The sequence below is a fragment of the Eubalaena glacialis genome, chromosome 1, assembly GCF_028564815.1.
Source record: "Eubalaena glacialis isolate mEubGla1 chromosome 1, mEubGla1.1.hap2.+ XY, whole genome shotgun sequence".
In the NCBI taxonomy this organism is placed as follows: Eukaryota; Metazoa; Chordata; class Mammalia; order Artiodactyla; family Balaenidae; genus Eubalaena; species Eubalaena glacialis.
Genome location: NC_083716.1, coordinates 184384397 through 184396725, shown reverse-complemented (window position 1 = coordinate 184396725; position 12329 = coordinate 184384397). Strand labels below are relative to the sequence as shown.

Here is a 12329-nt window from a genome sequence, read left to right as displayed (position 1 = left end):
AAAGACAGAACTAGGACCAAGATATCCTGACAGCTAGATGAACGATATTTCAAATACGCCACACAGCCTCAAAAAAAATTAAAAAATTAAAAATCACAAAAGACACACACATACTTACACACACAGAGCTTTCAAGTCACATTTGAAACAAAAATTACATGAAAACCCTTTTACTTGCTATTTTGCAGTGTTATTAAAAGTATATGTATAAAATAAAATAAAAAATCTACAACCTGAGTACTTTCAAATCTTGGTATAAAGGTATCTTTGTAGTTGGGTTAACGCTTCTAAAAACATTACCAGTTTCCAAAATACTAAAGGAAAATCAATTTTCCTGAAACATTTTTATTAAAACAGAACATCAACTTCAAATAAAACAAATAAAGCCTGAGTAGACCAAGTTTCTTTTCTTCATAAAATAAACAGAATATCATATAACATATGTATTTATATGTTTGGGCTTAAGCACACCAGTAAAATATGAGAAAGAATTCAGAGCCATTCTGTCATTATTAGAAAAAAAAAACTTTTAAATTCCTACCAACAACTTGTAAATTCCATCTCCTACTGCCACTCAGATTCTACTTCACCTGTATCTATAGCAGGTGTTATTAATGAAAACCTACATAAGCACACATATAACAGAAAATGGAAAAAAAGTATATTACATTTATAGTAAATTTCTAGTGGAATTCAATCTCTGGAACAACTAAAATACAATATGTAGGTCTTGATAAGATCTTAGTTTGAAAGACTATCCACAAAATACATTTTGGGGACAACTGGAATAACTGATTATAGAATGAATACTAGATGGCATTAAGAAATTACTGCTGGACTGACAGATATAGAGAACAAACTAGTGGTTATCAGCTGGAGTGGGGGGGGGGATATAGGGATGGAGAAGTGGGAGGTACAAACTATTGGGTGTAAGACAGGCTCAAGGATGTATTGTACAACACAGGGAATACAGCCAATATTTTGTAATAATTATAATTGGAAAGTAATCTTTAAAAATTGTATAAAAATTTGAAAATTAATAAAAAAAAGAAATACAGGGAAAAAGGTACTGCTGATTTTCTTAGACATGATAATGGTATTGTGGCTATAAAAAAGAACACCTTAATTTTCAGAAGATGTATACTGAAGTATTTGGAAGTCAAATGTCATAATGCAACTTAATTTCAAATGGTCAAGGAAAAATACACAAATATGTAAAACAAACAGCAAAAAGTTAGTAATTTTTGCATATACAAGATGAATATACAGGTGACCACTGTACTATTCTTTCAAAGTTTCTGTATCCTTAGAATTTTCAAATAAAAGTTGAAAAAATAAGTGAGAAACTTGCTTCAGGGCACTTGCTACATACAGCAACTGATATTCAATTATATTGAACATGATTTCAACTTGACAGCTGAGTCATATAAACTAGTCAGTCATCCACTGTTCCTATTTATACTGAGGCAGAGCTGATGATTACATACTAATATATCGAAAAAAGAATTAAAAGCTATAGAAACCTTTTTGTATCTAGATTATAAATATTAAATTCATTTTCAACACTGACTTTTAAAAATTATCAAAATAAAACCAACAGCTTTAGTAAGTCTCATGTTTTAATAGTGCCACATTTTTAAAAAGTCAAGTGAATGGAGTTTTTCAGTTATTGTCACAAGTAAATTCTCATAAGCAAAGCACAGCATCAAGATTGCTTTAGATTCTCCAGCAAATAATCTGTAAATCACTATGCATCATTCTAAAAATACAAAGGAGGAAAAGTTTCTTAGAATTTTAAATCAGAAGTCATGACACCTAATTAAATAGGAGTCCTTATAATCAAAAAACCAAAATAATATTACTATTCTTAAAAAACAACATTCAAACTAGGTTACTATACTTACAGTTAAGATTAGGTTATATTTTAATGCTATAAAACTACTTTGGCAAGTTAAAAAAATTCAAAATAACTCCTTTAAAAGTTAAAGACATCACAAATTCTGAGAATTTGAGCACTAAGTTCAATCCCATGCTATACAATTATGCTCTGCTAGAGTATTCCATAGATGAGGAAAGGGGAAAAGGGTCCTTGAGTTAAAGTGACCCCTGGTGGTAGGTGATCAGAACTAACCTGAGAGGGGATATTTTTACCTAGAAATTTTAATGGTGGGTTAATGATACATTCAGGGTATTTAAGGAACACTCAAACAAAAATTGCTTACTTGAAGTGGAGTTAATGAAATAACTGATTTTGTTTTTATTATGATAAATGCACTCTGACTAAAATCGCTCAGGTCACCTGCTTGTACTTTATACTTTAGTAAATAGTCTAAAAAAATCATATGAGAAACTCATTATGGACTAATAAATAAGTTTTATCTGAGCAAAGAAGAAATAAATAAACCAGTGACCTCAAAGCATGGGTATAAGATTGACTAGGTCAAATTGCTGCCAATTTCTTCCCTTTAATGACGCTACAACCAGGAATTTACTTGAATACATAACCTGAAAAATAAAAAACCACCACTCTAATTAGTCTTATTTACTTAGTAGAATTCTCGGCACTAACTTAAAAAGCAACCTCTTTCCCAATCTAACCATTTTCTCCAAAAAAAAAAAGTCCCTATAAGAAACACATCAAAAGATTTCTGCAAAATTTGTTTTTGTGGAACTAAGTCATATTGCTTTCTTATCACAGGGAAAACCAGAACTCGCACTTCAGATGAGACACTTTGTTCAAGGAGGTATCTTAGTTTACTAGCTACTGGCGAAAGAAATTCAATATTAACATGTTTCATACGTCTGCATGATTTCTTCTAGCTTCATAAGGATAAACTATAAAATATAAGCACTGAGTGGCAGTCCTATATCTCTGGTATCTTGGTTAAAAAATGAATAACCTTTGAATTGAAAAGGTTTGTTTATTCAAGGAGTAAATCAAACTTTCACTATAGACTCTGGAATGGCCCTAGTTCCTGAGCCTTAAAACTATTCTGGAGATAGTCTACTAACATACTGTATCAGAAGCTAATGCTTCAATACCAAACCCCTTGTACACGGCTATACAAAAATTTAAGCACAGAAAATTTTACCATGATATGCAGTATCTTTGGTGACTGTTAGAAGACAGAAACCATGTCTATTTAACTTACATAATATCAACTGCACTTTGTGGGATATAAAGTTAAAAGCATACTCTCCCACATAAAAAACACAATAAAATAATTGATATTAATTTAATTAATAAATTAATTTTAAAAGTTCAGAAAAAGGATATGTAATAGAAGAGAATTCTGTTAAATACAAATTTCTAGGTATAAAAGCTTAAAATGTAGACAGAATTAGTTCTTCCTCTAATAATAAATCAGAATTGACACCACAGATGAAATCATGCAATATTTAAGGCTACTGGTAAACTGGTTAATCCTATTAGAAAGGATATACTGGCTTACAGCCAGGAATCTACATTGTAAACAAGAACTTTTTTAGCCAGAGAATTATCTCTTGGTTTTAAAGAATGAAACAAATACATAATACAGGGTAGATATTTCCCTCCGCTTACGTTAAGGGAAGACGCAAAAGTTAATGCCAAACAGTCTCCTGGTCAAAATTGTACATTTTCAGTTTAGAAAAGGTGTAATGACTAGAGCATGTCTCATAACTGTCCTCAAGTTTGATACATTTTGCTGGATCACACAGTAAAGAATCCAATTAACCAAACATTTGGCTAGGTTATTCTCTCTGCTTCAGAGGGAGAAAAACATGACATCAAAAAATGATTTAAAATAACAATTCCATTTTCTATATGTAACAAATTATCTCCAAGAATTATCACTTAATATAAATAAGCTTTAAATGTTTTACAATATAAGTGCTAAACCTAACTCCTTTCAATTTATTTGAACCCCTACAGGATAAATCAAGTTGAAAACAGAACAATTCAGAATTGAGATATAACAGTCTGAATTGTCAGACATGAACTATGTATATCTTCCGAAATTACGGTCTAAACTCACTAGAAAAAAATACCCTATCAGTTTAAAATTGTTTAAAATAAAAGTGATGGTAGGTAGAAAGGGCCATCCCTTGTCAAAAGAAAAAGCTGCCTTTTAATCTGTAATTCTAAAAACCTAGTTCTGATACTGAGAAATACAGTTTTCAGAGGAATTTGTACTACAGACATACAGACAGTCTGTAGTACACATACAGACAATCAATGTTTCCTCATAATGGAACAAATTGGTCCTCTCTCAATACCACAAGGCATAACTCCTAAGTTTTTATTGGCAAATGGTGGGGGAAGATCCCAAACTTTAAAAATTGCTTTTGAACTTGTTTCAACACTCCATGTTCCCTTCAACCCTTGTAAAAACATACTTGCCATTTTAAAACAAACAATAAAAGAGAAAAATAAAATATTATATCTGACACTGATATTCTGATTAAAAAACACAATTTTCCCCCCTCTTGAGAGGCTACAGTAGGAAATCTACTCTCTGAGAAAATCTTAAAAGCCACTTACCCATCTACTGAGTAAAGCTGGAGATTCTACTGGACTGCCACTTATGAGATAGAATCACATTAATCTTCCACTAAATCTTCCTTTCTAGCTCCTCACAAGGCAGTGAAGTACTGAAAAGAGGACAATTCCTCACATGGACAAAGATCAGATGAGTGACCTTAGTAGAATCCTTCTGCTGCCAGTATAAAGTTGCTTTATTTATTTCCTTCAGTAAGAATAGTGATAAAAATATACACAGAGCCCACTTAGCTATCTGTGAACAATCATGTCCGCTCCTTTCCAAAAGATACTCATCCAAAAGCAACTTGAGAGTCTGAAAATAGTGCAAAAATGGAAGTGCTATGAAATGACAGTGAGGAATTACAAGCAGCCAACTCATTACTCAATCAAGAATTTGGCACAATCGTAAACCATGTACCATCTATTTTAATGGATCTTAATTTTCTTGCTATCAAATGAAATTCCAAATCACAAATTGAACAATGACTAGTGCCAAAACCTGATAATTTTCTCAATTTTTCTGCTTGAGAATACTGTTATAAAGCAGGGCAGCATATACAGTACCATTCTTGACACATGAGATTTGTATACTCTATAAACTAATATATAAATGTCCCTAAACATAATACATTTACCCATTTCCAGGAAAGGGAATGCCCCTCTATATGTGCAGTATAACAAGAGTAAAAAATGCAGGTTCCCCAAACAGTGGAATATTTCCAAATCCCAGTAACTATTCTTAGCAACTGTTTCATTCATAAGAGCAACATTTGAGAATGAAATATTATCTATCTAGACTTTTCAATCAGTTTCAAGTTAAGGCAAGCTTTCCAGTTACATGGTATTTATGTCTCTAAAAATTATCTATTACTAATTACAGAGAACCAAATTATTAAAACTATAGATTAGAAAGGAGCTTTCTTTTTGACCTGGTTTTTAACCACAGGGTGGCACTTTCTATCAATCATCACCTTTATTTATCCCAAGATATATATATTCAATATAGTTTTGTGTAGTGAATTTAGATTATGGTCATATTGTAAATATCCAAAGAATTAAAAAAAAACAAACTTTTATTGACTTATGCAAAGATGAAGAAAAATGTTACCACCTGCCTTTCATTATCACAAGTAGCTCTTATCTGTTACTTTCTATCAGGAGCATATTAAATTGTAACAAAAACTGCATCAAATTGCACCAACTATTTATGTTTAAATTCAATATTTCCAATTTTAGTGAAATTATAAATTTAGGATTTTGACATATTTGTACACCATTTCTCATTAATGAAACCTAAGACAGATTTACATGTGAGCATTTTTAATGCGGAAAAGCAGATGGAGCACTCAGGAAAGAATAAAATATGTCTACTTCTATTCCAAAGATCATATAACAACACTTTTTAACAAGTCTACTAAATCTGTGTTCAACAGAGTGGAGGTATTGTGAAGGGGCAGAGTTGGCCAACATAGACTGAGTGTGTACTCATTAAGATCTTTTGTTAAAAATACATACAAATCAGACTAGTTTTATAAATTCTATAATTATTTTAAAAATCTAATTTGGCATTCATGTTTATTTTGCCATAAAAAAAATGGAGGCAATAATGGTCAACTAAAAACATGTCATTCAAAACTTGAACAAGAGGGACAACATAAACTGTATCTTTAATAATAAAGCTTTTCTTGGAGGGGATATAGTCAAGCTTGACAAAGATGAAAAGTAAATAAAAATAAAATACTTAACACAAAGAATGAACTACAATACAAAGTGAAAACACTAGAATAAAAAAAATATCATTAAGGAAGATTTGAAATTAATCAGAAAAGATAATCTATTTATGGAAAATATTTGGTTTTATTTTGATTTTTAATTGGTGAATTTACAGTTATTTTCTTAAAAAGAACAAAAAAAACCTAGTTTCCCATTCTTCTAGGAATGAATTCACAGGCAAAACCATAAGGCTCTTCAAGTACTTCTTTTGTTTCTTAATACCTGAGGTATCTTAAATTCGAAGTTACTTCCTTGGCCTTTAAGTGATGGAAGGGTTTAGCAACAAGTTATCAGAACACACGTGAACTTTACCGCTCGGTGCTCAAATATTTACATCTAAAACTTATCTCCACTCTTTTACTCAATAATTCTACTTTTAAATATTACTGCCATCTCGTTATTTTAGCAAACATAGCATAATACTAGCTCCTTAACCGTAACATAATATCCTCAAAGTTCAAGTGAATTAGGAGCTCTTAAGGATTTCAACAACATTCACTTCTGTGTTAACACCACCAACGTAACCTGCCACAAGTTCAAGAATGTTCATTCCAGGACTATACGTCTTTTAAAACTCTCCCTTTACCTAGGAGTAAGACAACCAAGATTAAGGAGCCTATGCTAAATCTTGATGGGGGAAGAATCAATCTAATGATAAGTAACTGAAGCTACTTGGAAATTATAAAAATTACCCTTCTCAACTGTTAGATTAGGTGATCATATAGTTGGACTTTTTAAAAGTGAGAAACTGTAAGAAAGAATGAGTGTCTCAGAAGGCAAAACTGAGTGTATGGAATAAAGAGCACTGGAAATGGTAAATATAACATTTTTTTTTTTACTCATTTTATATTTTTTTAAAACATTAATAGTGGTTTGGTTCTCTTGGAATGGTATGAAGATAAGACTCAGTACCTTACAAAGTCCGCAATGAACATGGAGTACTTGCTAGATACCACTCTTTTTCCTTATCAGATCCTCCCTCCACCCTATTCTGAATACCCAGAAGCTGATCTATATGGGTCACATCAGAAAGCTCCCTTGCACTCAAGATTCAAATTGGGTATAGCTGATGGGAAGTATTAAAGAACTCTGAGTTTGGAGAAAGCAAGAAGAGAGAGACTGGAGTATATTCCCTTGACTTCCTCCCTGCTGGGAAATGTTGAAATAAGAATTTTTTCACAAACCATTATAGGTCAAACAATGAACCAAATGTCTAAAGAAACGCAAGAATTCCCACACTGATACACATAACTAACGCAGAAATAAAATTACTTGGCATTATTTAGTCTTTTTAAAACCCTTGACAATATATCCCTTTTTTTAAAGAAGGGGAAAGTGGGAATTCTTCTTAGCTTATATCTAAATATCTTGTATTATGTTATACTATATTATATTACTTAATTTAACATATAGCTTAGGAAATATTAAAAAACAAGTAAGGCCTAGTAGCAGCACATTCTAAGAATAGATAAAGTTTGATTACTTATATTTAATTTCTGTATTTTGGGGCCACTGATATTCAGCCAATTATTTTAATTTCAATAAATATCTTAAGAAAAATGCAATATTACTGCAATTAATCACAAAATATCTTACCCAAAAATAACTTAAGAAAACATTCAATAAAAGGCAGAGACATTTGAAGCCATCAACTCAGGTACATACCTTACCTTGTCTTAAAATTGTACAGCATTCTTTAAACCAAGAAATAGGTGTATAATTACTCAAAGAAATAGCAACTGAACTTAAAGGGATGATTTTACAACATTACCTTTTCATATAGAACTGGGTAAAAATCACAAATATAACACAACTAAATATGAAGACTATATGTGACATATCAAAATCAATTATGCAGCAGAATTTTAAAAATACATATGGGTGGGTTTTTGTTTTTGTTTTTACCTGTTTTGCAATTTCTCTTAAACAGGCTACTCCTCGTTCAAAATTAGGGAAAGCTACTGAGCCATACTTTTGGTATTCAGGGATTGGTCTGATTTTTATTGTAGCTTCTGTTATCACACCAAGAGTTCCTGAAAAAGAAGGGGGAATAATCCAATATATCACACGCCAATTTTCTAAATCATATTTAAATCTACTTTATCTATTTATTCTACTAATTTATTCTATTAATCATATTTAAATCTATTTAATCTATTCTATGTGGGGAATAATGGTTACTCAAGTCCTTCTAGAAAAACATCTAAGCAAATTTTATAATTTCTAAAAAAAGTTTTTGGAACACATTTTTCTTAGTTATGTATAAATATTTTAAAACATTTTTAAGGTAACCTTTCTCCAAAGAGGTTAACTTTAAATAGTTTTTAAAGTATTACAACTTATTAAAATTTAAATCTGAAAAACAACAGGTTTTTATATCTCATATGCATTCAAACAAAAGTATATTTTGATAGTTGAACCTATTTTTACTATGACAACAATTTATTGGGGCAAAAAGAATCTAATTTTCTATGAGAATTTAAGTTGACAGAAGAAATTAGAGAGACTATTACACTTTGCCTTTTTTCCTAAGAATTCACACGAAGAAAAGACAAAGGCAATATTAAGATGCCCTTAGAAGAAAAAAGAAAACAGATATTTCAGAGACAAAATAGTTATAAATAGCTAGCAGAAGAGGACCATCAATGAAACAAATGTCCTTTTCTTTATTACATGGAGAAGTGGAGGACAAATCAGAGAGGAAAAATGCAAGTTAAATATAACTACATGATCTAAATAGCTATGCTAAAATATTTGAAGAGACATGGTTAAAAATAATTGTATTCAAAAAGCCAAGCTTTCAAAATCAGTGCTTTCTAATGTACAAATGATATGAATTATTATTTATACTATTAAGTAAATTTTCTGAGAATCATGAAAAAAAGAACAAAAGGGAAATCCGAAATTATAGAACTTAATTACAACACTAGAAATAAGTTAAAAGTATCACAAAAATCAATGCTTCCAATAAATTTATAATATACCTAAAATAAAATGTTAATACATAATACTGTAGAAGATTAAAAACTACGAGTCCACAAAGAGTAAACTACATTATATCACAATGTTTGTCACATATACAAATGATTTCCTACTTAGATAGCAAATACAACCTTATTATGATTTGTAAAATCACAAAAGCTCTGCAAAGTTGGCCTGACTAATATTTGAATAAAAAGATAGATATGTCCTGTACATTTTAAAAGATAGTAAGAGTGACTAGACTTTCTCTTTTATTTTAGCATCTTTATTGAGATACAATTCACAGACCATAAAATTCACCCATTTAAAATGTAAAATTCAATGGTTTTAAACTATTTGCAGATATATGCAACTATCACTACAATCTAAGTTTACAACATTTTCATCACCCCCAAAAATAAATCCCATACCCATTTTCCCCACACACACCTCAGCCCTAGACAAACACCAGTACACTTTGTCTCTAGAAATTTGCCTACTGAGCATTTCATATAAATAGAATCTTATAATAGGTGGCCTTTTGTGACTGGCTACTTTCACTTAAATGTTTTCAAGGTTCATCCATGTTGTAGCATGGACTAAGTACTTCATTCCTTTTAATTGCTGAATATTATTCCATTGTATGGTATGGACATTTGGGTTTCTACTTTTTTTTTTTTTTTAAACTCGATTACCAGCTTGTTATAAAAGGAAACAACTCAGGAACAATCAAACAGAAGAGATGCACAGAACAAAGTACGGGGGAAATGGTACAGAGTTCCCATGCCCTCTCCAGATACACCACCCTCCCAGCACCTCCATGTGTTTACCAACCCAGTAATCCTCTGAAACTCATAATTTAGGGATTTTTATGTAGGCTTCATTACACAGCCATGATGACTAAACCACTGATCATGGGTGACTAATTCAACCTCCAGCTGCTCCTCTCCTCTCCTTTCCTCTCCCCTCCCCTCCCTAGAGGTCAGGGGGTGAGGCTGAAAGTTCCACAGGTTTCCATATTTTGGCTACTATGAATAATGCTACTACAAATTTAGGTGTACAAGTTTGTATATATGTTTTCCTTTCTCTTGGATAGATACATGAAGACTTTCTTAATTTCAGAAAAACCTTTGACCCTATTCCATGTAACACTCTACCTCAGCTACCTTTCCTGAGACTAAGTTCTAGCCAAGTGCAGCTAAGAGGTGAGGAGGGGCTCACTTCTTGCACCCAGACTAAATTGGTGAGACAGAGGCTCTACTTTGAGTGATGCACTAAGTCTACGGTCCCAACCCTTTGCCCTGGCTTGTAAAGGGCTGGTATCTTGCCAGGAGAAGCAAACCAAGATCTACTTTCCTTCCTCCTTCTCCCCAGCACCTAGTTTCTAAAGTAAGGGTGTCCTCAGAGAAAAACATGCCACTGTCCCCACACCCACCTCCACAGCCTTAGCTCAGAGATTTTGCCAGAGGAAGAAATAAGCCATCAAACAGCTCCCAATCTTTTTTTCGAAGATTATTTGCAACAGAGCATGAAGAAGTTCAAGAAGTTCAAGAAGTTTCAAGAATACTCTTGAAAACAGTGGAGGATGTGGTAAAAGGTAATTGGGAAGACATAGGTAAATTTACTGGAGATATAGGCAAAACTGCAGGCCAGCTGTTTGCGTGGTAGAAACCTGGGGATACTGGAAGTCCTAGGTACAATGACCAGGCAAGAGAAAAAAATAAAAGGCATAAAAACTGGAAAGGAAGAAGTAAACCTGTCTCTATTTGTAGACGACATGATTTTATATACGGTTGGCTATACTATGCCATTTTATATAAGAGATAAACATCTGCAAATTCTGGTATCTGCAGGGGTTTCTGGAAGCAATCCCCTGCAGATACTGAGGAACAACTATACAGAAAACCCTAGAGTCAACCAAAAAACTATTCAAACTAATAAGCAAATTCAGTACAGTTGCAGGACACAAAATTAACATACAAAAATCAGAAGCATTTCTATACATTAACAGTGAATTTTCTGAAAGAGAGATAAAGAAATTGATCCCATTTACAAGAACATCAAAAGCAATAAAATACTTAGGAATAAATTTAGCCAGGGAGGTAAAAGATCTCTACTCTGAAAACTAAGACACTGATGGAAAAAAAAAAAAAAATTGAAGACACAAGTAAATGGAAAGGTATCCTGTGTTCATGCATGGGTTGAAAAAATTAGTATTGTTAAAATGTCAGTACTACCAAAAGACATCTATAGACTCAATGCAATTCCCATCAAGATTCCAATGGCATTTTTTACAGAAAAAAAAAAAAAAAAAAAACTCCTAAAACTTATATGGAACCACAAAAGACTCCAAATAGCCAAAGAAATCCTGAGAAAGAAGAACAAAGCAGGAGGCATCACACTTACTGATTTCAAGCTATACTCTAAAGCTATAGTAGTTAAAAGAGTATGGTACTGGAATAAAAACAAACAGATCAATGGAACACAATCAAGAGCCCAGAAATAAACCCAAGCATATACAGTCATATAATATTTGACAAAGGAGCTGATAGTACTCAAAGGAGAAAACACAGTCTCTTTAATAAATGGTGCTGGGAAAACTGGACATTGACATGCAAAAGAATGAAACCTGACCCCTATCTTACACCACTCAAAAAAATTAACTCAAATGCTTAAAGGCTTGCATGTAATATCTGAAACCATGAAGCTCCCAGAAGAAAACATAGGGGAAAAGTTCTCTGACATATGTATTGGTAATGATTTTTTGGAAATCACACCTAAAGCACAAGCAACAAAATAAAAAACAAATAAGTGGGACTACATCAAACTAAAAAGATTCTTCCTGCACAGCAAAAGAAACCATAAATAAAGTGAAAAGACAACCTACAGAATTGGAAAAAAATATATGCAAACTATTTATCTGATAAGAAGTTAATATCTAAAATATATAAAGAACTCATACAACTCAATAGCAAAAAACAAATAATTCAATTAAAAAAACAGGCAAAGGACCTGAATAGACATTTTTCCAAAAGAAGATATACAAATGGCCAACAGGTACATGGAAAGATGT

General features: G+C 32.1%; 1 protein-coding gene across 1 annotated transcript in view; it reads right to left on the bottom strand.

The window, feature by feature from the left end:
- AGPS (alkylglycerone phosphate synthase) overlaps positions 1 to 12329 on the bottom strand; it is a 141028-nt gene that overhangs the window by 53184 nt on the left and 75515 nt on the right. The window contains exon 11 of the mRNA XM_061185417.1: positions 8201 to 8328. Coding sequence (XP_061041400.1) covers positions 8201 to 8328 — 128 coding nt within the window. The remainder of the gene's footprint in view (positions 1 to 8200; positions 8329 to 12329) is intronic.